The 24,457-nt window shown below is 54.1% G+C and overlaps 11 protein-coding genes across 11 annotated transcripts in view; 3 read left to right on the top strand and 8 right to left on the bottom strand.

Annotated features, from left to right (window-relative positions):
• A1O7_06931 (uncharacterized protein) overlaps positions 1-1,115 on the bottom strand; it is a gene marked incomplete at both ends in the record, with an annotated part of 1,512 nt that extends 397 nt beyond the window's left edge. The window contains 2 exons of the mRNA XM_007760931.1: positions 264-498; positions 701-1,115. Of these exons, the coding sequence (XP_007759121.1) occupies positions 264-498; positions 701-1,115 (650 nt within the window). The remainder of the gene's footprint in view (positions 1-263; positions 499-700) is intronic.
• A 718-nt stretch (positions 1,116-1,833) lies between these two features.
• A1O7_06930 (lysine-specific histone demethylase 1) lies at positions 1,834-4,812 on the bottom strand (the record flags this gene model as incomplete). The annotated part of the gene is made up of 1 exon (XM_007760930.1): positions 1,834-4,812. One exon carries the CDS (start codon positions 4,810-4,812, stop codon positions 1,834-1,836), a length of 2,979 nt encoding a protein of 992 aa, XP_007759120.1.
• Positions 4,813-7,019: 2,207 nt separating this feature from the next.
• Positions 7,020-8,217, top strand: A1O7_06929 (uncharacterized protein; the record flags this gene model as incomplete). The annotated part of the gene is made up of 2 exons (XM_007760929.1): positions 7,020-7,166; positions 7,432-8,217. 2 exons carry the CDS (start codon positions 7,020-7,022, stop codon positions 8,215-8,217), a joined length of 933 nt encoding a protein of 310 aa, XP_007759119.1.
• Positions 8,218-9,531: 1,314 nt separating this feature from the next.
• On the bottom strand, positions 9,532-11,224 carry A1O7_06928 (uncharacterized protein; the record flags this gene model as incomplete). The annotated part of the gene is made up of 2 exons (XM_007760928.1): positions 9,532-11,154; positions 11,210-11,224. 2 exons carry the CDS (start codon positions 11,222-11,224, stop codon positions 9,532-9,534), a joined length of 1,638 nt encoding a protein of 545 aa, XP_007759118.1.
• A 352-nt stretch (positions 11,225-11,576) lies between these two features.
• Positions 11,577-13,088, top strand: A1O7_06927 (uncharacterized protein; the record flags this gene model as incomplete). Its single annotated transcript, XM_007760927.1, has 1 exon — positions 11,577-13,088. One exon carries the CDS (start codon positions 11,577-11,579, stop codon positions 13,086-13,088), a length of 1,512 nt encoding a protein of 503 aa, XP_007759117.1.
• Positions 13,089-13,950: 862 nt separating this feature from the next.
• On the bottom strand, positions 13,951-15,126 carry A1O7_06926 (uncharacterized protein; the record flags this gene model as incomplete). The annotated part of the gene is made up of 3 exons (XM_007760926.1): positions 13,951-14,378; positions 14,432-14,973; positions 15,032-15,126. 3 exons carry the CDS (start codon positions 15,124-15,126, stop codon positions 13,951-13,953), a joined length of 1,065 nt encoding a protein of 354 aa, XP_007759116.1.
• A 503-nt stretch (positions 15,127-15,629) lies between these two features.
• On the top strand, positions 15,630-18,335 carry A1O7_06925 (uncharacterized protein; the record flags this gene model as incomplete). The annotated part of the gene is made up of 2 exons (XM_007760925.1): positions 15,630-16,280; positions 16,329-18,335. 2 exons carry the CDS (start codon positions 15,630-15,632, stop codon positions 18,333-18,335), a joined length of 2,658 nt encoding a protein of 885 aa, XP_007759115.1.
• Positions 18,336-18,977: 642 nt separating this feature from the next.
• Positions 18,978-20,549, bottom strand: A1O7_06924 (uncharacterized protein; the record flags this gene model as incomplete). The annotated part of the gene is made up of 1 exon (XM_007760924.1): positions 18,978-20,549. The coding sequence occupies one exon, from the start codon at positions 20,547-20,549 to the stop codon at positions 18,978-18,980; it is 1,572 nt and encodes a 523-aa protein (XP_007759114.1).
• Positions 20,550-20,890: 341 nt separating this feature from the next.
• On the bottom strand, positions 20,891-21,318 carry A1O7_06923 (uncharacterized protein; the record flags this gene model as incomplete). The annotated part of the gene is made up of 2 exons (XM_007760923.1): positions 20,891-21,113; positions 21,194-21,318. The coding sequence occupies 2 exons, from the start codon at positions 21,316-21,318 to the stop codon at positions 20,891-20,893; spliced, it is 348 nt and encodes a 115-aa protein (XP_007759113.1).
• A 531-nt stretch (positions 21,319-21,849) lies between these two features.
• On the bottom strand, positions 21,850-22,302 carry A1O7_06922 (uncharacterized protein; the record flags this gene model as incomplete). Its single annotated transcript, XM_007760922.1, has 2 exons — positions 21,850-22,165; positions 22,241-22,302. 2 exons carry the CDS (start codon positions 22,300-22,302, stop codon positions 21,850-21,852), a joined length of 378 nt encoding a protein of 125 aa, XP_007759112.1.
• A 514-nt stretch (positions 22,303-22,816) lies between these two features.
• On the bottom strand, positions 22,817-23,452 carry A1O7_06921 (uncharacterized protein; the record flags this gene model as incomplete). Its single annotated transcript, XM_007760921.1, has 1 exon — positions 22,817-23,452. One exon carries the CDS (start codon positions 23,450-23,452, stop codon positions 22,817-22,819), a length of 636 nt encoding a protein of 211 aa, XP_007759111.1.
• Between the last annotated feature and the right edge of the window lie 1,005 nt (positions 23,453-24,457).

The raw sequence follows: 24,457 nt of genomic DNA, 5'->3' as shown, positions 1-24,457 counted from the left end.
CAACATCAACATCAACATCAACATCAACATCAACATCAACATGAAAATGGATAAAGGTAAGGGCATATCGGTCTCAAAGGATCGTGCGCACCAGCATAGCCATCGCCATAGCGTCTTTATGATCACGCATCGCGGTGTGAGAGAAGCCGGAAGAACGGCAGTCCATATCGGCAAAGGACAGCGCGAGGGAAAGCAGAACAGAGCGGGCCAGAACAGCGCACTACGTAACAGACGGAAAGTGCAGACAGACAGAACTCACTAACCTCTCAATCCCGTCCTCGCGCTTCCCCTCCCTCTCGCTCTTGAGCCGCTTCTCGAAGAAATCATTCAACGTCGGCCGAAAGCTGACAAAGTCATAACACGGCATGCTGAACCCGCAGGACGTGCCGACTTGGTGGATGTCGACTAACACAATGCTCCTCGTGCCCGGGATGATCGTCACGCCTTGGGACCGCACGATCTCGTCGAACGCGGGCGTGCCGTATTCGAGGGGTGTTCCTGGCCCACAGTATACAGTCAGTACGGGATGCGCATGTGCGTGATATGACAATCAGTATGGGATGTGTGCGGGCGGGCGGGCGGGCGGGCGCCACGATCCAGGACAACGGGACAACAAGATGGGATAGGATGCTCCGTGTGCGAATAAATCCTGGCACGGAATGCTTAAAGCTGCTACGCTACGCTCCGCAGCATTACGCACCTTTCCCAAAGATCCGCAAAATCCGCGGCGGGCCGTTGAACGCGTTAAACATGACCGTGATCCGCCCGTTGCCCGGCTCGTGCAAGTGGCTCGTCGTCTCGATCCCACTGCCCGTGAGATCCATGTACCAGAACTGGCGAATGAGAATGTCTTTGTCGTCTGCGGGAGCGGTGCGGCGGGACTCCTCGTCAGGGTTGCGCGTGCGGCCTTGTGCTTGTGCTTGCGATTGTGATTTCGACTTCGACTTTGATTCCTTGATCACGCCGAAAAAGGGTCCGCCTTTGTCGGACACGCCCTTCGGAGAGACGTTGACGTGGCCGGCGCCCGATAGGGGGGCTGAGGCGATGTAGAAGACTTTTTGCTCGAGGAGCCATTGCACCAGGGAGGGCGGGAAGGTTTCGTAGAATTGGCCCATTGCGACGTGACTCTGCGGAGCGTAGCAGTTATATTGACTGGATGGGTAAATCGATGAATGGATATTCGATGGTCTCTCTGGTTCCCTTCTCCTTCCCTACTTGAGGGTATCAGTCGACCGACACCTTGATCGACTAGTACAGTACTCTGTATTCGGTTTGAGGGACGACGTGCTGGGAGACCCCGATCAAGGATCAGGATGTACTCAGGCCTTGTCACTCTGATTCACTGTGTACGCCCATACACGCTGTCGGTGCCGCGACTTTGACGAGACGACAAATCGGTAATCTCTCTTTTGCAATGCTACAGGTCTACTCCGTAATGCTATGCGAATACGAAAGTCGGTCCATCTGAGTCACCCGTTCCCCCGCTTCGATCGACTCTGGGGTACAGCCGATATCGGATCAGCACTCTTGATACGCGGCCCTGCGCAGTCTACTAATCTATTCTGCAACCCAAAACTTGGATCTTGTCGGTAGGAGAAAGTTCTCGAAGAGTTCACCGCAACCATCATACGTGCGTTCATATTGCCAGTACACGGTAGTGAAGAGTGCTTCAACAATTCACCACACTCATCATACGTACCCGACAGGCCGTCTGATGACTGCCCCGGAGTAGATCATACATCTACAAGCAATGTTCCGCTACCAATAACAGAGTCACCAGATCCGCGCGGAGCACCATGAGCTCTAAGATAATCATAACCAATTGGTAGACATCTAAACCCTCGCACGCTTGGCTGCCTCGACATCCATGGCATCCTCGTCTTCCCTTTTGCGCTTGCAAAACTCTTCGAAGCTATTGCCTTCTTTGATCCAGACGTCCTTGACCTCCCAAGTCCGCCTGTCCCATTCCGCAGCTTTGACAGACCACTCTTTCAAAGCCGCCTCGTTCTCTTCACGGTTCTTGCTCGTCCGATCTGTATAGGGTTTCTTCCCTTCCTCAGACAAAGCAGCCCACATTTTGCCCAGCTCCACGCGGACCTGATCTCGTTCGGACTGTTTGGTCTTTTTGCCTGTCCGTGATCGCTCCTCTGCCAATCGAGCCTTGACCTCATCCCAGTGCTCACCCGAGAAGAGCAGGAAAGAGTTCACGTTTGACTTTACTGGTTTCACTGGTGGCGGACCGAGGTCATCGTAGATACGGACCCACATAGCCGCATCCCAGGCTTCATGTAGTGTATTGTCCTTCTCTTTGATAGGTCTCGTGAACGTACCGGCAGGCAGGAGTTCATCGCCTTTTCTCTTCCCGCCTTGGACCATGTGCGTTTCCATCTGCTTGACTTCGACTGGAGCAGATGACTTTCTCGCAGTCGGGGCAGGAACCAGTGTGGATGGCATCGTGATCGGGCCGACCATCGATTCAAATACCTCATTTGCTGCACGGAGACCTGACAGGTAGGCGCCGTGCACTGTTGCTGGATGAGACGCAATCGTGGCTTCACCTGCGAAGAACAGATTCTGGATGGGAGCGGCAATGAGGTCATAATCGCCAGGTCTTGCTTCCGCCGCGACGTATGAGTACGTGCCTCGTGCAAACCGATCAGAACCCCAGCGGGTGACGATTGACTCCACGGGCAATGGCACGTTTGGCGCGCCGAATACATTTCGCAGCTGGGTCAGACACTCGCCTATTAGAATTTCGTCGCTGACCTTCTCGGCTTCGTGCGCGGCCTCACCTGCCATGAGAGCAATGAGGACGGGTAGCCCGCTTGTGTCGATACAGTTCCAGAAGAGATAGAACTGACCTCGACCCTTTTTGTAGTCGCTCTGACTGAAGCCGGTGTTGTCGCGTGGGGCGCGGAGGAGACCGAACATGTCTCTATCAACGTCCCAAAATGGTCTCTCGAAGACAAGAACAACCTTGTTGAGTAAGCCAAAGCCCATTCTTCTGATGGCGTCTCGCTTCCACTGGGGCAAAGGTGGGTCGAACTGGATCGTCTGTTCCTTGAGAACCCCAAGGGGCGCCGCAAAGACAATCTTATCTGCTTCGATCGATTGCCCGTCCTCGCAAGTGACAGTTGCCTTGCCTTGGGAGCCGGCCGCACTGTAGCTAATGCTCTTGACCGGCTTGCGCAACCGGACATCGAGAGGTTCTGGGTGACGCCAAATGGCGCGCGGGACCTGTTGGTAGCCACCGACAACTTGGGCGTGCTCTCCTTCGAACTCGTTGCCGATGTCCTGATCCCAACCTCTTAAGCTCAACTTGTCCACGTTGGCTGCATTTGCGTATTCGAGATTCGCAAAATGCCAGTTGATAAGGCGCAGGGCATAGGGTTTGAGGTCGAGAAATTTCTGGTACTGGTCAATGCCGGCATTCATGACTGAACCGAGAGACTGGTTGAGCTGGGAGGCAAGGTCATCCAGCTCCAACGTCTCGTGCATCTGTGTTGTCTTTCTTAGTAAGAAGCCAAACTCTTTGGCTGCCTGCGCGGCAGGAAGCTGAGTCTTGGTCTCCATACTCGTGTCGACTTCTTCATTGGATTTATCACCTTTTGCAGCTCGATGGCCTGCACCTCTTCTCTTTGACTTCCTGCTTGACAGCAGTTGATCGATTGTGCCGAGTGCAGTAGCCTCTTCGAACTGTTTTATCGTGATCGACTCCTCTTCGGGCGGATCACGTCCTGCTTCAATTAACTCTTTGTCCCCATGTGCAGTTCTCTTAACATGATGCTTGAGCCGGTAATGACCCGTTCGATCGAGAACGTCATTGTACAGCCTTTCTATCATTGCATCGTTGACTCCATTGACGGGTGTGCCATCGATATCGTAGAGAGTGGAGAGGTCTCGCAGGAGGTGGTAGTCGAGGGCAAGTTGCCCACGGACAATGGCGTCGAGAGGATTTCCGCGTTCGAATCCGACGATGATATGAGCGCCCATCTCTGCAGTGGGTCTCTGATCAGGTGATAGCTTGGTTGATCGCATGCTGGTAAGAGGGTGTGAATAAATTCGCCCACCTATTCTCTCACGGCCTTCAAGCACGATGACTCGTGGGGGAGCACGATCTGGGTAGTGTTTGAAGAGGTTGGTGAGCTGCCTTGCGGTGCTGAGGCCAGCCATACCACCTCCGATGACCACGATCGTCTCTCGAGAGGCCTCTTTCTTCCGCCCACGACCAATACTTCGGCTTATGAAAGGGGACTCGACGCAACCAAAATTGATGTAACCTCTTCTCACAAGCCATTCGTAGGCGAAACATGCGAGACGGGTCCAGCGTTCGTCTCTTGCACAGCCGATGGCTTCATCGAGGCTCACACTCACGCTTGGGTTGCGCGTCCACAGTCTAAGAATGCCATTGCGAATATTGAGGTACACCGTGACATGAGAGTAACACAGCTTGTCTTGTAACAATTTGTGCTCATCTTCATGCAAGGCAAAGGGATCTAGCCTCGAGGCCTCGGCTGCAGCCACACATTGGCTGGCATATTCGGAAGAGGGAAGCCTCGGAGGAATGGACGATTTGGCTCGAGCCGTTGTAGATGCCTTCATATACATGTACGGGCTTACGTTGTTCTGGCTCTCATGCTTGTGCTCGGCTTTCGGTGTAGCCTTCACCTTCTGTTCTGGGAGGGACGAGGCGACCGAAACCGAGGTCATGGAACTGTTAGGAGAATCACGGGCATCGCTCTCGAGCTGCAGACTTCGAAGGACAGAAGCCGACCCGCCCGGAGAAGCGTCGTCGCCGGATTCGTCTTCCATTTTGATGACCGACTCGTCGTCTGACTGGGTGTCCCTGACATGATCATGACTAAACTCATCAGTATCAAAACCCACCATTTGACCACAACGGGTTGCAAGCGGCATAGCGTCTGCCAGCATACCTTGGAAGATCAGCCCTCGACACGTCCGTCATCTCGACGTCCAGTATTGTGGTTGACATGATTTCTGTGGTATTTGATAATGCTATTGTGGCCGCAATGTAGACATCTGTTTGATGAACGAATACTTGATATTGGCCACCGGCAGATGCGAGATGCGGTAAGATGGTTCAGGAAGTAAATGTAATAATCGAAAATGGTCTTGCGATTGAGGGTCTGAGCAGTGTCAGTGTGGTTGAACACAACATGATGGGCAGACTGTTCTGGGCGTTCGATACCTATTGTGCATCCTCCGCATTTGATATGCTCCACCATCCACGTTGGTCTTGAAGGAATGTCCTATATCTGTCTATAAAACGGCCTCTTCCGTCGACACGTTCGTCCTCGTCGTCCGGAAAAGGAGTGTGGGCAGGTATGCGTGCATTATCAGGTTGGTGGCCGTCGGAGGGATGAGTGGGCAGGAGTGGTGAGGTTGAGAGAAAGTCCCAGCTGTGTCGCCGCCCACTAAAAGGGCCCATCTCGGCAAGCCCTGATTGACCCAAGGTTGATGCAACTGCATCCCTTCCACCACGCTCTCTATCATCGACATATTATTCCACAGCTCATCAACAAGATGACGGGGACACGTGAGATGTCTTCATCACTTCACAGGCCGTCCTCCTCGAACCTGTTGTGCGCCGTCTTCTCGAGACGATTGGCTGCAATGGTTCGACACCTTTCCTTTTCCCTTCGGGTGCACCCATCTCAGCACGCCCAGCCCCTCACATGCTTACAGCTTCACCTGCGCTGGTCACAACATATTATCGAAGGCATTGATGTGGAAAGAATTTCATCAAAGGGACATCTCGAAACATGATCGAGCACACCAACTCCTGCTGAAGCCTACATGTTCATCTGATGAACATCGTTGATGCTTGTCATTGTCATGTGAAAAAATTTGCCCTCGATCCTGTTGAGGCAGATTCTACGATCTCGATATACCTCTTGTGAGCCATCACGTTTCAATGGGACAGGAGACGCAACTTCATTGTCAATAGGAAGTTATTCTTTCTCTGCAATGGCTGCTCTCGAGATGATGAACATGGTAGCTATCTCTACTGATATAGACCCCGGCATCCCCGAGCAAGTGCCCATGTCCACCACCCACTGGAACTCAAACTATGCTTGTTTCTATTCTTCTGTTCTTAATTCTTGCTTGCGAAGCTCTCCCGATACGCCTGAAAGCTTCTGCCTCCGACTGCCATGATTCTGGTTTCGAGGTATATATCAAGCTGACACGCAGCTCGATCGCTCAGCTCCGACCGATACACAGCAGGTGTCCCTGTCTCGCTATGCCATATCGTGACGGGCGGCGATATCTTCATGCCGCCGCCTCCACCCAATCTCATCGACATCCAAGCATTGGATGTCTCCACGGTGGTCTGTCTGCGAGGCTACTCAGAGCCGATGAAGAGCATGAATCTCACATGATATCAAGGGCTGTTTCCACCTATGACGATGCCCGTGAGGGATGAAAGACGTGCGGGCGGCAGGATCAATGGATTTGGGCAAGATGGTGCAGGTCGTGGTAGCGATAATTGAGAGTTCGTACTCTCAATGCACGGCAGCTGCGCAGGCGTGTTGCTTCCTTCCCTGCCGCGTCATCTTGCCACCTCGAGCCTGCCTTGTAGCTGCAAGTAGATATGAAAAGTCATCCAACCTGCATAGAATCGACGAAGGTGAGCTGTTATCTTTCTCCCTCGCGTTTCGAAATAGTCAGTCGTAGGTTAGATCTGATGCTTGCCTCTGCCCGCCGCTCGTCGCAGGCAAGTGGGGCCAGTTGAAAGCGTCATCCACTTCCTTCAAATCACCAGCTTCCCATCGCTGGCCTTCAGATATCGCTGCAGGAATATAACTCCCAGAACAACGCATCTCCGGACTGATGTGGAAGATGTCTCCTTCTAGAATAAGCCCCGTGTTGATCATGAAATGAATCTGAGCAATCGAACCATCTATCGCACAATCCGTGCTAGCACCAGACCAGTTCTCAGACCACCGTCCCACTATCCTCTGAGCTCTCTTTCTCCCCTCTGTCTATACGCAAGAAAAATGGCTACTGTCAAAGATTCAATACCACATATCATCAGGACTGCTGAAGAGCCTCGCCAGCAAGGTGTATGGTCGGCACGACTGAGTAAGGTTGAACAGGTCAACTCGAAGATACGGTTATTGAGGCTGAGCTTACCGAAGGATGGGGTAAGTGCCTCTCTTCCTCGTTGTGCCATGCTTGATACCGCGACGTCACAGAGGAATGCGTGTGGCCTTTGCAGAAGCAGCACCCACAACCTTCCAAATCTCAAGCCAAAAGCGCCTTTTGAAGTGCAGACGAGCCACGAGTGAGGCCCAACGAGGCGAAGCATTTACGCCCACGGTTACACTTATCCAATCTCTTGTCATGGAAATAACTGTGCTGCTGTCAATTCATAGGTCTATTTCCACTTACCCATGAGATATCTAGTAGCCGCCTCTCCGCCATCTCCCAGGTCAATATGTAGACCTGTATATCCCGAATATTGACGTCGTCGGGGGTTTCACCATCACCTCTCCTCCCCAAGCGTCTATCCAAAGTCAGGAAGATCCGCACATTGAATTGGCAATTCAAGACTCGCCATCAAACCCTCCGGCGGCATACCTATGGCGGCCCGTGTCAGACCTCCTCGACTCGACCGTGAGTTTCAGGGTGGGAGGCAACTTTGTCTATCCACCGCCAACCCTCAAGCGCGAAGCATGCGAAAGAATTGACAGAGTGGTCTTCGTGGCCGGAGGAGTCGGCATCAACCCAATCATGAGCATGATCTCAGCCATGCACGAAGCCGGGGCCAACCGACTGGGCGGGATGGCGAGAGAAGTAAACGTCCTGTACAGCGCGCGACGGGAAAAGAATGCAGAGACCAACCAAGAGGAGGACATTCTGTTCGCGACCAGACTCGCCGACATTGCGAATCACTGGAAAGCCCACGAGGAGGTGAACTTCCGGTACACGCAGTTCACCACGGGAGTTACACGCGAAGTGACTACGGACAGATCACGGCACAACGAGATTAATCCTGGACCTGGAGTCCAACCAACGCAATATAGACGCATCCAGGAGCATGATCTCGAGGAAGCTCTCGGCCCAGAAAGCCGCAGAGACACCGCTGTCGTCTACGTATGCGGCTTGCCAGCCATGACGGACGAGTTCGTCGCATGGTTCCGGAACCAGCGAGGGATGGAGGAGAAGAGAGTCCTCTGCGAGAAGTGGTGGTGACAGAGAGCAAAAAGGGAGGAAGATAATTGATACGTACGGAGTACAGAGCAGTGACAATGTCCATGCCCATCCGTAACATTCTCACCCTCAGCCTCGCGTTGCCACAACATTGACCAGCCTCGTTCGAACTTCCTGCCTTAATTACACTCTTCACTTTAGCGTCCGCCTGACCCAAATCAAACCAAATTATTCCTCCGTCTTCATTTTTTTGAAGCAGGGATGGATATTTCAACGCGCAAATCCTGTCCCAACAACCCCGGACAAAGTCATCCGCCTCTTGGCTAGCCACGCCACGTGTTCGGATTTAACAGTTAATGGGCACTTTTGAAAGGATGGGATTGTTGCGACAAATTGCGAGGAAACCACTACTATTCCTCCCCGACTGGGCAGAAAAGGGTTTCACTCACTCTTCGATCCCAACACCGCAGGATATTGTGGATGATGGTTCAAAAGTGAAAAGGTTTACTGCACCTTTGTGACCTAGGGGACTCGAACGACTAGAGGTAAGAATATACACACAGAGGTGTGGGCCGAATCTTTTGTTTTTTCCCGCTCTTGTTGATAAGATTTCACTCAGTCAGGCAAGGAGCGCTGTCTTTTCGTTTGCCTTGACCTCTTTCCTTTTCATTTTCGGTCATGTCCTGCAGGATCTTTCACTGCTGTTGTTTGTACTCTATAGTTCGTACCTTTTGTAGCGCGGTAACTCCCACTTCCTCTCACTCTTTCGCCCTTGCTCCAACTACTGTGGTAGTGTCCGAGCACCATGAAGTCGGGCTTTTCCCGTGCCTCGATCACAATGTGGTCGAGGTTCCAGATCGCCGCACCGCTCCAAGTTTCGCACGCGGGAAGCAGCCCGAATTGTATCGTCGGATCCAGTGCGACGTCGGCTCCCCTGTCATGTCCATATGCTATACCCTTCTCTCCCGTGGCGTGTCTGTCCCCGTGCCGCATCATTGGGATGTGGCGAGTACTGTAACAATCAAGCAGTCGTCTGGTCAGTTCGACTTCAAACTCATCCACGACCCTATGAATTGGGGCCCTCAGCTTCTCACCATCCGCGCAAGATCGAGCTGTGAAGGTGGTCATGGCCACCAACATAGCACTGCACAGGCTCTGACTACGGGCACCAGAATGCCCTCCTGTGCGTGCTCGTCCGCGATGCCGGCAGTCATCCTGCCTGCGACGGGTATGCCTTTCGAATCGGTCTCGTCGATAACCGTGTTAGCGGTGGCATTGGAGTTAACCCCGTCGTCAATGTTGACGTTTCTGTTCTCATTCTCATTCTCGTTTCCGTGCCTGGTCATCGGTGATCCACTACATCCCCGTGACAACCCTACCACCGTCCACCACAATCTGCTCATCAACCCTCTGTTTTAGCGCGGCCTCGGTCTCGGCCCACTCCAGCCTCTTCCACGTCGTGATCCTCGCCTCATTCATATCCATCTCGAAGAAGCGGACCCGTCGATGATAGCCGTAGTAGCCGCCGTAGCCTCCAAAGCCAGCACCCCCGCCGTAGCACATCCACAGCGCCGGTTTCTTGTCCCGACCCAGCGAAGGGAGACAGTAGTCATTGACGTGATCGTGGCCACAGCTCACGAGCAGGACGTTCTCGTCGAGCAGCGCGTCCTTGAAGTTCGAATTGTACGCCGGCGCGGTGGGCGGCTCGGTCCAGTTGCCCACGTGGCTGAGGCCGTCTGGGTTCCGGTATTCGGGGAGAGGAATGTGGATGAAAGCCAGGTCCATGTGGATGTGGGTGTATTCCTTGTGTTTGCGGCGGAGGGACTGCGCGGTCGTCCTGAACCAGTCGATCTGTGAGGGCTTGAGCCAGTCGTAGCCGTGGTAGTGGTTCTCGTCCGGCGAGTAACTGTGCGTGTCGAGCAGGTAGAGCGTCAGTGCTGAGTGTGAGGTGCTGCCCCGCCCGAGGATCTCGACGTAATAGTTTCCAACGCCCTCAACGTCCTCGGGCCCGGCGGTTGACATGGAGAACGGGAGGCCGTCCATGACGGCCATGCTCTCCGCACGGTTAAGATTGCCTTCGTCGTCGTGGTTGCCGAAGATCCCGGCGTAGGGGATTCGATGCCGGGCAAACATCTCGCTGTATTTGAAGATGGCGGTTTGGGCGTCCGGTGCGGTGTCCCCGTTCACTTGATCGCCCGTGAGGACGACGAAATCTGGCTTCTCCTCTTCGATCATGCGGGCAATGAAATCTAGGGTGCGCGGGTCGGCCTCGCATGGCTGGCCTTCAGGTAGAGCATGGCGGCATTTTCCCAGTCCAGTGGCGAGATGTAGATCTGCGGCTTGCATGATTTTGAACTTGCCGTCCTTGCGGATTCGGGGCACGGGTTTCTCGACTTTCAGTGCGGGGCCTCGCCGCACGGTGAGCCGTGGCTCCGCGCTGTCGCGGTCTGCGTCGAGGAACAGGGATAGGTCCTGGACTTGCCAGTTCGAGCGCGGGTCGACGGCGTCGGCGCCGAAGAGCACGTCCACGCCTGTGACCATGTCGGCTGCGTGGCGCTTGGTCGACAATTTGACCCAGATGCCCGCCGGCCGAGATTCCCAGCGCTCATCCTTGGCAGTCGGGTCGACAGAGGACGGTTGCAGTCGCCCAATTCTCAAGTCCGTGACGACTTCTTCGTGGGCCGACAGGTCGTCTTCTGGCTTGCGCTTGACGACCAGGTAGGCGGAGGAGACGTAGCCTTTGCCCAAGTAGAGGTCTTTGTTTATGCGGTGCCAGTCGGGCCCGTCGACGGTGCATTTGCTGAAGGGGTTTAGAGAGGAGCAGGTCACGACGGTAAGGTCTGTGACCACGAAGCCTGGGTGATGGGCGGGCAGATGGCTGTGGATGGCATTGGGGAGGACGCGGTACCGGTTATCGAGGAAGACGATGATGATGAAAAGGAAGACGCTGAACACGCTCAATTGTATTCCGGTGCGGACCTAAGGAGCATTAGCCATATAGCCGGGAGAGGATGATACACAACGGCGGCCATACAATTCTTCTGGTCATGCTGGCATGGGGACAGGCCCCGGCCCAATCTGAGCCCCGTCGCTACAGATGAAGAGGTGGAGGAGGTTTGTGAAGCGTCAGTACCGATTTCTTCCAGAAGGCATCAAGCAAGACAAATGATGGGTGACTGCCGGGCTGGCGGGAGATGGCTGGTTGGCACATGTGCGTAGGCATGGCATGGATGCATAAATGCATGGCAGCCTCCGTAATACTGTCTAGCGAAATTGATCGACCGCGAATTGCCGAACACAGCCTAGTCAGATCTGGGGAAAACTGAATTACCTGTTCCAGAAATTCCATCGCAGGCGCGACGCACGCTCTACGATTTTACAGCCATACTGCAGCCCGTGGCATGTCCGGACCATTGCGTCCCTTGACAAGACTTCTTGAGTTCTCCAGGCCTCGGCACCGTAGTGGCACTCCTGCCACCAAGCTCTTTCACAACGTCGCTGCTGCTCGCGACGTGACGCGCTTCGCCGAGGGCGATCGAGTGCTGATCGATGGATCGAAACTCACCTTCCCATTGGCAAGGAACGCCAGATTCGATCTCGGGAAAGGCCAGCTCCAACTCAACGACATTATAGGCAAGCCGGTCACGTCGGCATATATCCGCTCCTCCAAAGGCAGCCTGCATAGAGTCGAACTTCCCTCACTGGAGGACTATGTCACACTTACACCAAGGCTCGTGACGCCTGTGTACGCGAGCTATGCCTCTACCATTGTTTCCTTGCTTGATATCCATCCCCGGCCATTTGCCGAGGAGCACGCAACAAACGGGAGTCTCCCGCGCATAGATATTCTAGAAGCAGGTACCGGCCACGGCAGTCTCACGCTGCACCTCGCTCGCGCAATCGCCGCTGCGAACCCACCTCCTCCTACCGCCGAACTGCCCAAGTCCCGTCAATACAGCGATCCCACGGCCGTCACGCCGTCGGCCCCTGCGGAACCTGAATCCGCCGAGACGCCCACAGCCACATCCGCACTCACACAAACCTGGTCGCAATGGAAATCTTCCCGCCGGGCAGTAATCCACACCATCGAAGCGGTCCCCTCGTACAGCAGCCACGCTGAGAAGATCGTGCGCGGTTTTCGAAGAGGTATATACTGGCCCCATGTCGATTTCTACACTTCCTCTCTCCAAGACTGGCTTGTCCACCACTCTCACGGCGACACTGGCCAGGCGGAGTATCTCGACTACGTGTGCCTGGACATGCCGGGCGTACATGAGCAATTAAGACACGTCGCCCCCGCGATGAAAGATAACGGGAGACTACTTGTGTTTGTCCCTAGCATAACGCAGATCGGCGACTGTGTGCGTGTCATTGCTGAGGAGGGGCTTGGCCTGGAGATGGGCAAGGTGCTCGAACTTGGAGAGGGCATCAGCAGCGGCAGAAAGTGGGACGTAAGGATCGTAAAGCCTAGAAAGGGCTCTGCCTCTGTCGTCAATGGTGGAGAGGAAAAGATCGGCTCTGCCTCCGTGGTCAATGCTGGAGAGGAAACAGATGGCTCTGCCACGCTGACCAATGGGGAAGAGGAAAGGGAAGTCAGCGAGACAGAACCAATTGCGGTGGACCCCCCCGAAAGCGAACCGAGAGACCATGAAAGGACCGATGCCAGTGAACCCGGAACACCAAGCGAGCCAGCTTCCGAAGGAGAAGTCCAGAACCTACCCACACCTCCACCTCTACCTCTACCCACGTTTGGAGGTCAAACGCCAGTCATGATCTGCCGGCCTCTCGTGGGCGAACGCACTTTTGGAGGTGGCTTCATCGCGCTGTTCAGAAAGATCTCACCTGCGTCGGCAGCAGCCGCGGCAGAATGGCGACAAAGTCAGACGGGGAGGGCGAAGAAGCGCAATCGTTAGCCAGCTACAGGAGTGTACACAAGACTTTTGGAGTGGAGGCAGTGATGTATAGATGATACGGGCCCCATGGATCCGATCCCCGGGGTCAATTAGTGTTTGGTTTGTTGGTATGTAAGGCTATTGAGAACATTGAGACCTCCGCATCTTTATTAGACATTGGGCGGCAAGGGGACTAGGTTGCACTTTGGTCGAATCGCCACGAACATGAATGCTTGCAAATTGAACAAACTGCTACGGATACATGTACGCTTTGGTTAAAGTGATGAGCAGTTGATACACATTACTTGAAGTGCGACGGTACGTGTACGCCTTGGTCGAAGTGCTGAAGACTTCATCCACATCGATTGAAGTGCTACGAACACATGTATGCTTTGGTTAAAGTGCTCATGGCTTGTTGCACATTAACCGAAGTGCTATACCCGTACTTGCACTACAGTCGAAGTGCTGAGGGCATGCTGGCAATTCAGTTAAAGTGCTAAGGACATCTTGCATAGTAGCTAAAGTGTAATGAGCAGCGCAGCAGTGAACATTTCTGACGACGCCATGTATTTGTTCAATATCTCGACATTGGACATTTCAAACTAGCCTCTCATCTCCGTGCGTCCTATGTTGCCTCTAAAAATCCTTGAAGTCGAAGCTGAAGTGCCCGTACAATACAGGCGAAAGCTGTACTGAGGAGAAGTCGTGCAAAAGGACCCAGTTGTGCATTGAGTCAACCCGAACACCTTGCGCCGCCGTAGCATGCTCGTCTTGCTCTTTCCAACCCTTTTTCCTCCCGAGATTATTCCACCCACCCTCCGAAAGGTGACAGCTGATGAACCAGCTCGAGCGGAAGCTGATTTCGGGCTATCAATTGCCGCCCCTACTTCAAGGTCGCAGGGACACTGGCCTTGGCCTTCTCAACCACACTCTCGGCGACAGGCATAGCTCGGCTCTTCAGTCCTTCCGCCAGCGGCGTCGCATTTTCCTTCAGCTTCTGCGCCGCCTCTCTGAGCCTCTTGGCTCGCACGGTACGGAGGTAGGCGAAAATGAGAATGAACAAAAGCTCTACTCTCTCCTTGGTCATCATGAGGAGACCCTGTACGAGCAAACCTTTCATGAGCTGAGGCCCGATGCCCTTGAACAAGGCAAGAGGGCCTTCGTGCTCGACGATATACTCCATGACCTCGCCGAAGGTCTTGAAGGGCTTACCCTCCCGGGCTGGGGGAGGACGGGATTGTAAGCCGACTTTGGCGACAATCAATGGTTGTGTGCATATCGTCGCGATAGATTTGGAGATGGCTCCCAGAACTGTACAAGCATGTCAGTCACTAATACGAATTGCGTATGTGGCTTCTGCTTACGGAATGCTTCCCAGGGACGCAGTCTGGTCTTTCCCGGGAACATGATGTCCTTCAGGCGCTGGTAAGCGCCATATGTGATTGCCGGGTTGACACACAGCACGAGAGAAGCCTTCAGTCCTCTCCACAGTCCGGTCCAGCCGTCTTCACTCTCAATGACCTCCTTGCCTGTGGCGAACAGACCCTTTTTGTGCCCTCTTGGCTGTGTCTGTTGCCGTGTGGTGATCACGGCAACGGGTATGGTAAATATTTGAGCAACCGCACCCGCAACTGCGCCGAGTGACAGCTCTGCAGCTGTACTGGGATGTGCTTGACTGTACTTGGTATATAGCGACCGCACGACCGAGTACCAATAGAAGTAGGCAAAGTTCGTGGAAGCGACGCCGATCAGCGCACCGTTGATACCCGAATACAGGCCACTGATGCCATCATGTTCGACAATCTTCTTGATCGCATCGAACGTCGACTCGTAGTGGTGGTGCTCGGGGGTGTGCTGGTGTACTTGGCCCTTCTTCTTGATCTGGACCTGTAATCGGGTCTTGACGCTGCAGTTTGGTCAGTGTGCAGCCCATCACCACATCTATCTGGAGGTGGAAGACATACATATCGAGCGGGTAGACAATTGCATTCGCAAGAACGGCACCAGTGGCGCCTGCAACTGCGCTCTCCCATGGCGCCAGTTCCCCGGGTTTTGTCATGGCCTTTCCTGCGGGAAGCCCTGAAGCTCTCCCGTCTACTCTTGCAAGATCTTTTCTATTTCAACCACAGCTCTGATGTAGGTAGAAATACCAGTACAAAGTATTAGACGTTGCCGGAGGACGGTAAGCGGAGAAGAAGCTGAGGTCTATCAGGTGTCGTCAACGAGTACAGGAAGGAGGAGTAATGGCGTAACTATTGTCTGGATACGGTCAGTGGTAGATATGCATTATGGGCAGTTCCTCATCTGCCCGACAGATCCTGGTCAGATCTCGCATTAGAATGCCGTGGGAAATCCTTTGGACTGGCTGTGAGTGGCTCGGTCATGAGCAGCTCTCTCTCACTGTCGATGTGAGCCGAGGTTGTGGCAACCCGCCACCCCATGTCGACAGGGATTGGATTGACTGCCTGACTCTCCTTACCGAATCCCGGCCCGTCTCCGACATTTTCCCATGGTGGCATGGTGGGCGGATCGCCGTCATAACCTGATCCTAGCCCACGCAGGATGGATAGCAGACTTTCTAAGCTCGAAGCGCAGGCATCAACAGCCGAGAAAGCGGTGCTTTCCCAGGCCAACGACAAGGCTGCGTTGGAAGCCACGATCAAGAGCGCGGAGCTGTACTTCCAGGCTCTCCGTCTTGCTGACAATCCCAAAGACAAGAAGAGACTTGACGCTAAAGTCAATGGGCTTCTTGTACAGGCTGAGCGCCTTAAGCAAGGTCAAGATGCGCGCCCTGCCGTGACCCAAACACCGCGCAAGCAGAATCTCCAAGAACCCGTCTCGACACGGAAGCTGACCACGAGGGAGAACATCATCCTTCTGGAGGGCGGCAAACTGAACGGGTGCAAGTTCAAGCCATGGACTGGTCCACCAGCCACTGATGAATTCGTCCACCGTGAGGGTGAAGCGCTTTTCACCGATTCATGTACTCTTCCTCTGTCTGCCACTCAGCTGGAGTCATTTGATGGTTGGAAGCGACCACATCAAGCCCTCCCATCTGTCTACAGCCATGAAGGCAACCAGGAGGCTTCTGAGGAGGCCGCGGTCATGCACCTGCCGGTGGCTATGGACCTTGTACAGGACATGACTTCGGACTGTTCAGTTGTTGCAAGTCTCTGTGCCTTGACTTCACGAACGGAACGTGGCTTCCCCAAGGTAGGCCTCGCTCAATTTGTGGTGGACTACACAACTGATACAAATCAGGTTCTTCGTACACTGATGCATCCCTCTGACGATGCCACGGATAAGTTGATCATCTCACCGAATGGAAAGTACATTTTCAGACTATATTTCAATGGCTGCTGGCGAAGAGTGGAGATCGACGACTATCTACCTTCATCCAGAACCAGCCGAGTACTACATGTCATTGACCGACGCCATCCGCGGCTACTATGGCCAGCCTTGGTGGAAAAGGCGTACTTGAAGGTTCGGGGTGGTTACGACTTCCCAGGAAGCAATTCAGGCACCGATCTAGCAGTTCTCACGGGCTGGATACCACAGCAAGTCTTCCTGCATGACCACGACGTGGAGCCAGATTGCTTGTGGGACGAAGTTGTCAAGCATTTCAACGAGGGTAATTTGTTGGTGACCATCGGAACGGGCAAATTGCCTCGGCGCGAACAGCGACAACTCGGCCTCGCGGCAGAGCATGACTACGCTGTGTTGGATATCACTGTCAACGGCGGTACGAGGGAACTGCTAATCAAGAACCCTTGGGCTGATGGGGATGTTTGGAAGGGCGCGGCTCGACGGCGGCCAAACGCGATCGGGGGACCGGAAGTACAAGAGGTAGACGAAGACAATGCCATGATGCCTGGCACATTCTGGATGGATTTCAACAGCGTCTTCCAATACTTTGAGAATATGTACCTCAACTGGAGCCCGGGTTTATTTTCACACAGACAAGACCTCCACTTTTCGTGGACACAGGACAGCCCGCCTCCGGTCAGCCACCTGATCGTCGATAACCCCCAGTTCGCGGTTACTGCTTCGAAGACGGGCGAGATTTGGTTGCTGCTCCATCGGCACTTCCGCACGGGTGACTACTCTGAAGCAACGGTTGGCCAGAATGGTTACATTAGCCTCTACCTCTACACCCGGGATGGCAAGAGAATCCTCTCGAGCGAGGGCGCCAAAATACGTGGACCGTTCGTGGACTCTCCCAACACGCTCTTGAGGCTCCAGGCCAGTGCGGGAGCAATCTACACTGCAGTTGTGGTGTCTCAGGATCTACCCCGGGGGAAGCTTAATTTCTCCATCTCGGCACTCGCTGGGAGCCCCGTCACATTGTCAGAGGCCCAAAATGAATATCCTCAAAAGTACGCGCTTCCTTCAGCCTGGACAAGAACGAACGCCGGAGGAAACTCGGACTCGCCAAACTATTTTTCCAACCCGCAGTATCAACTCACCTTGGACGCCCCTCAGAAGGTCGCGCTAGTGTTACGCGTTGCCCAGCCAGCGACAGCGGGCGACCCGATGGCTGCAGCCAGTCCATCAGCTGACATCAGTGTCAAGATACTGACGGTCTTCAGCAACGGTTCAAGGATTACCCGGCTGCGACCCCGTGACGTCCTAGCGCATTCAGGTGATTATCGAAGAGGGAGCGCAATCATAGAGACCGAGTTAGGACCGGGAACGTACACGGTCATATGCTCAACCTTTGAGAGTAATCAGTACGCCGAGTTCTGCCTGGACCTACACTACTCGTTCTCTGCAAAACCACAACCTCTCCTCCAGTTACCAGCAGAGCATGCCGGACGGTTACACATTCAGTCGGCGCCGGCAATCTTCAGCAATGGCACAAATCGGCTGCTTGCACCTCTTACGGCGCGACGGATGAGCCGAGCAACACTCATCGCTCGACACGACGCCCAGGGCTCTAACCATGCGGACAAAGCGCAGTCCTCGCTTTTCAGAGCGACTCTCGAACAAGGCCAGGGACCATACAAGTCCATCATTGCCAGCAGCGAAGTCGATGACTCGTCGTTCAGCAGTTTGTCCTCCGTGATAAGAATGGACGATGTGGACTTGCGACCTGACATGTGTGGGCCGGCAACTGGAGGTCTGTGGCTTGTCCTGGAACGACTTGCTCCCCAAGAGGGAGAAGAGCAAGGAAATGTAGGTATACGTGGCAGGGAAGAGGTGTTGAAGGTCGACATGTATGCTGATGAGAGGGTTGAATTGGGCGCTTGGGGACGAGGAGATGGCTGATGGCAGTGCAGCTCCCTTCTCAACGAGGCCTCCACTTTGGTCGTTACAACTGCTTCAGCGTCGATCAACTTGTGCGTGTACGCTTGTGAATGTGTCTCTCCGGCTTTCACGTTGCTTTTCAACTTCAGCCACCCTTTCTGTTTCTGCTTCCTCACAATCAGGGCCTTCAGTAATGTGGCAGCGAAGTGAACACCATGAGCCGCTCTTGTCGCGACCCATTCTTGGACGCCTACCTACCGTGATGTCCACCGCCAACGCGAGCCTGTCCGGGTTTGTCTAACTTGCCCTATCCGATTCCCGCTTCCGTGTGATACGCTTTCCCTATACATGGCGATAGCCTGTTCCTCGCCATATCACACCAGCCATGCGATACCAACCCATATGCTTTCCTTCTCTACAAGTAGATAAAGCATGTAGCACGTACAGGTCCTACGTAGACGGGGATATGTGTTTCTGCCAGTCAGTCAGCCAGCCATCCAGAGACACGCAACGCGAAGAACACTTCTTAATTCTAGAAACACGAATTGGCAGAGCCCAATGATTCGACTGACAAAACGCAGTACAGTACATACGCATAGTATAGCAGCATGCTCACCTCTCCTCCACTATCCCTGCACGCGAACCGCTCTGGGTGCACTCCACCTAACTCGCCTGCCTCATAATGCCCTCCCTCAGCCCCGGCACCTTCCCCACCATCTTCATACCCAACCCCCTCACCCTTCCGACCACCGCACTGAGCATGCCCTGGTGGGACCCTCCGACCTGATACATCCAGTTCAACGCGTCGACCCCGCCCGCCATGAGCAACCCCCTGCCGAACCTCTCGGCGTTGTATCTTTGGAGCGCGAAACCGTCGCCGATATCCATGCCGTGGTCGACAGCGTAGGCGATCGTACTGGCGAGCGCGGCCGCGTCCGCGAGGCCCAAGTTCAACCCCTGCCCGGCTAGTGGGTGGATCGTGTGCGCGGCGTCGCCTATCAATGCGGTGCGGTGGGCAGTCAGGCTCGAGGCGTGGCGCATGCGGAGCGGGAACGAGGCTAGACTTCCCTCTTGGATGCTCGTTATTGTCGGTGGTGGGCGACCGGTACGCGGCGGGCGAGTATGTTGTAACCGCCAGGAGAGTTCGTCTTGATGGAGATGGTCTGCCTCTGCCGACCTGGCCAAAGTGAACATGTACGCGATGTCTGTCTGGTCGAGGCGCAGTGCTGCGTTGACCATGGCCACTTGGGCCGCCGGCGGGAGTGATTTCAGGTAACTTGCGTGCTGGGGCGTGGTGGACCACACGAGGGAGGCGTGGTTGTTGGGCAGTGGGAGTACCGCAACGGGACCGCCAAGCGCGGGGAGGAAGCGTTGGTACGCGGTCGCACGGTTGGGGAGGGGATCGTCGGAGAAGAGGTCGAAGTCTTGCGAGGAGGTCTCTTCTGCTGGGGGCTGGATCGTTAGCGACGCGACGACGCCATGCCGGTCGTAGTCCCACCCGTGCGAGGATATGCCGGCGAAGGTGCGCACGGGGGAGTTGAAGCCATCGGCGCCGACGAGCAGGCGGGCGGCGATAGATGATGGAGTGCCCGACGGTGTCTTCGCTTGCAGACTCAACACCGGCCAGGTTGACAGGTCGAGGCCCTCTGGATCGTCCACGCCCTGTATAATGGAAGATACACTGGTATTCGAGAAGAGGGACGTCTCTGCGCCGATTTCGGCAATCCGCTCGAGAAGACCTCTCGTGAGGTTTGCATTCTCGGTCATGGTCGCCACGGTCCGCGGCGGCGCGTTGTACCTTTTCGTCTCGGCGGCCCAGTCGAACTGGAGGGTGGCGTCGTTGGCCGCATCCCAGACTTGCATCTCATCGTAGGCTTGCACGCGGGATTGGTCCACGTGGTTCCACGACCCGGTTGACTCGAGGAACGAGACGGACGAGGGCGTCAAGCTACTTGCGCGGTTGGAGTATTTGTCGTCCGGAGAAGTCCAGGCACGGAGTTTGCTGAGGTCTTGGGTTTCGATCAAGGCGGTTTTCAGATGGGACGTTAAGGGTGATGATTTTAGGGCTGCGAGGAGAGCTAGGCCGGCGGGACCGCCGCCTACTGTGACGAGATCGTAGATCTCGGGTTGAGTTGAGCTGGTTGATAAGAATCGCCGTCTCTGGGTCGATGTTAGGGCGTGACGGCATTGCACGCAAACAAAGCGGCTGCTGCGAGGTGATAGCCTCGCAGGCATGTCGAAAAGTTACGCTCTCAATTAGCTAGTAAGGATATGAGCCGTGGATTATGTTCAATGCAAATTGTCGGAAGCATGGCAGCTTGAAAAGGATGCTTCGTGTGATGGAACCTCGCCTGACAAGATGTGAAATTGTTTGTTGTGACGGTCGCAATTCAAATGACACGTCTTTCTATCGCCAATTTCTCCGCCCAGTTGCTTCCGCCGTTCCGTCCTTCTCATACAATTCGCATCAGCAATCAAGCTCGCAGGTATATCGACCTAGAGCTGACCAGGTATCGTGTAGTCCTGCTTGCCTTCTTTTCGCTGTAATCATTCTGCCTCAGCACCGCCTCCATCTTTCAGTTCGTACTCGCCTCTACGCCTTGATTCGTCTGGACTTCCGCATCATCCTCTTGCTTGACTTTTTGCTTCTTGTTCGATTCCTCACCGGCAGCCTTCTTCGCTCTCGGCTTTCTCTTCTTGGGAGGTGACGCAGCAGTGCCGGTTCCATCTCCAGTGCTTCCGCCTGGGCCGACTATTTGGTCATTGACGAGTTCGAACCCAGCTGCTTTGACGATAGCCCTGAGTCTCCGTTGACTTGATGAGATGGTGGTTAGTGTCTACGTGCGAAAAACGGGCGGTGGCATCGATGAGTGGCTTACGCATTCGAAGCGGTATTGATGCCAGTTTCTACTGCAACAGCGGCATAGTCCGGCTTTGGCAGGGTGGTGTGTTTAAACACTGTCAGGATGAAGGCGATCTTGTCGTCTGTAGAAGAGCTCGCCATTGTGGATTGTTAAGATTGTTACTGTTTGAAGAAGTGGATGTTGAGAGTAGTTGAGTTGACCTTGTTTGGATTGAAGAAAACTGGGGTGATATAGAAAAGAGAACGAGGGAAAGAGGAAAGTCGCGGTGGTGAAGAATGAGTCGGAAGAAGCCTGAGATGTATGGACACCCTAAGCCAGACGACCTCCTGACCGCCTGGAGCAAAGTGAAGCAAAGGCTAGTTCTTACGGGATGATGATATGAGAGGGAATACAAGAGAATACGAGGATCAAGTTGAAAGTGTGATAAGGTATTTCTGCTTTTTAGCGAGTCTCTGCTGAGGTTGTTCTGCCACTTCTACTGCCAGCCACTGCTCTGCCGATTCCCTGTCCACCTCGACACAGTAACAACCTCATCGTCAGCAGCTCATCTCCTAATTTGTCTTCTTCCTTGCCCCGGCAGCTAGCAAATGTCCTCTCGCGCTAACCTCGTCCGCACCGTATGTGGCTCCTCCTCGCATTGACTCTTAATAAGCTCCAGTCTGCACTAGCAGCTAAGCAGCTCCATCGCTGGTGTTCTCCTCCTTGGTAATGGCATCTCCTTTTTCTGGGCTATCGTCTTCCCTCTCCCCTTCAGTGGCGGAATCCACAGATGGCGTATCTAGCTTGCGTTTCTTACTAGCAGTGCCATTCGGCGCCTTCTTCGCTGGTGCCTTCTTCGGTACCGCACCATCCGCTTTCTTGCCACGACCCTTCTTCGAAGTGGCTGCTGTAGCGGTGAGGGCTGGTCCACTGCCGCCACCACTGACGATCTGGCCGTCTACCAAGTCAAAGCCCACCCCTTTGACGATGGCGCGGAACCTCTTTTGGCTGCGAGCAAGTTCACAGTCAGTAGGACATAGCGATACAGGATGGATATATGCATGGTGGGGCGTGGCAGCTTACGCGTTGTTCGCATTGTTAATACCAGCCTCAACAGCAGCAGCGTGGTAATTGGGCTTAGGCATCTCGGTGTTCTTGAGGACGGTCATCACTTAGGCGAGTTTATCGGCGTCAATTTGATTCGACATGGTGGAAGTGCGCTGATACTGTTGTTGAGATTTCGATGTAGGAAGAAGATCGTGTGCTTTGAAGCGCGTTCTGTTCTTGTTCAGCAATATCCAAGCTGAGGTCTGGAGAAGGAAGTGAAAGGAAGTGACTGAAGTCAGAAGCCGAAGGATAGATTGCAAATGAGTTTTGGTCGGGACTGAAAAGGGGATTTGGAGCCGAAGTAAGAGAGTCTTGAGAGGCCGTTGAAAGGATCCTTGGTGGTAGGACTGCTTTGCTTCTCTCTCTGTCCGCTTATTTGCAATGATTTCTTCATCCGAGTCCTTCAGCAGGCATTTAGCGGACCTTCTTGACTCGCCATTCCCTGTCGTTCAGACCAAGGCGCATGCTATAAAGACACTAATTGTACAGACGATCATGCGGTCGACACCTTGTCGGCGACGTCGGGGCTCTCATGGTGAAAATCAGCCCACATTATCCAGCAGCTGTTCCTTGACCCTGAGGAGCAAGGAGACCGGAACCGACAGATACGTTGCCCGATGGTTTTGCCGAGATCAGCGGGCTGTATTTGCCGTTGACATAGTATAGCCAGACGCTCGCCTCCTCGAGATGATGCAGTTCATCATACTTCTCGACCACTTCACCAAATATCACCACATGGTCTCCGATCTCCACCGTCTTCTGTGCAATGTGCTTACAACGAAGGACAGCTTGAAGAGGGGACTTGATGATTGGAGATTTGCGCCCGATTTGGGGTCCGAGGTGTGATGGCGCAGGTGCATTCATATGTTGTTCCCCAGCCCACGTTGCTAGGGATCCGTCTTCGACATGAAACGGTGAAGAGGCGTTGCCTCTGCTGAACCTGCCAGCTATGCTACTGCTGCTTGACGAACAGCTTAGCAAGTGGACGTTGAAAAGCCCGGAACTTTTGATGGCGTCATATGTCGAGGATTGCTTTGTAATGTTGAATGACACGATAGGCGTCGGACGTAGCGTCACTGTATTGAACGAAGAGACCGTAGCACCGCGCCATGCGGTTGGTGCACCTTCAGGACTGACAGCGATATCGGTGGAAGTGATAACCGCGACTGGATGCGGTACGTGGCGCATTATCTCTCTGACACCGTCGCTCAAGGACGGCGCCGTTTTCTGTGCCGCATGCAGCGGAGACCCTTGGTGGCTTACGGCAGTTGGTGGACCATCCGACTCTGTATTTACGCTTGGCTTATAGTTCGCAGGGCTGTCCTGATGCTTCGATGCGGTGGCGCCATTATTCGACTTGGTCCCCTGACCCTCTTCCGAATACTTTGATGAGCTTGATTGATTTTGCTCTGATACAGTCGTAGTGGCGGTGCCTGTCGCATTTGACGTAACAACTGAGGAGTCATGTTTCGAATGAATAGAGTGACCTATTCTGGCCGATGTATGGATGTCTGGTCGTCGCCTACAATCCGAGTTTCGACATCCATGAGGAAGCTCCTGCCAGGCATGAAAACGGCGGCTAAAGCCACGAAAGTCTCGATGAACTTGCAGGACCCTCCTTTGTTGCTCGAGGCAAAGAAATGCTGAGCTCAAGTCGGCACAATCTGATGCTGAAGTTCTGAACTTCGCCAGTCGCCCACTGCCAGATGTGAACGAGACCAGGTTGATGGAGCTGAATAACAATTTCATCTGCCCTTTTTAATAAGCGCGCGCACGTGCACGTTGCAGCGCGACTCTTCCCCCGCTTGCAGGGTATTACAATCAAAGGCTAGATCGATTCGTTATGATAGTTGAGTCGAGGTGATGGGTGAATGGATTGTAGGGCCAGAGCCGGGATTTGAATTGACGCTTCAGTCGCCGAAGAGGCACCGAACCAGCTCTTGGCTTGTTTGCTTTCATTTGCCGTGTTCGCTTGTCTGAAGCAGCAACAAGCTCTCACTATTTAATTAGATATCAAAGAGCTGAAAATCTCTATAGCAAGCATAGCACTATTGCATGTGCCGCTTACTCCTCTTCTCCCGGAGATTCGCGTGTCTCGACCCCGCCAGCCACGCCCTCCACGAATTGCCAGGGCACCGGGTGAGTGTGACTGAGATTGCCCGTTCCCACGCTCAGATCTTTCACGGTAGTGAC

This window comes from Cladophialophora yegresii, assembly GCF_000585515.1.
Source record: "Cladophialophora yegresii CBS 114405 chromosome Unknown aczIN-supercont1.5, whole genome shotgun sequence".
Classification (NCBI taxonomy): Eukaryota; Fungi; Ascomycota; class Eurotiomycetes; order Chaetothyriales; family Herpotrichiellaceae; genus Cladophialophora; species Cladophialophora yegresii.
This window is presented reverse-complemented; position numbering and strand designations above follow the sequence as displayed.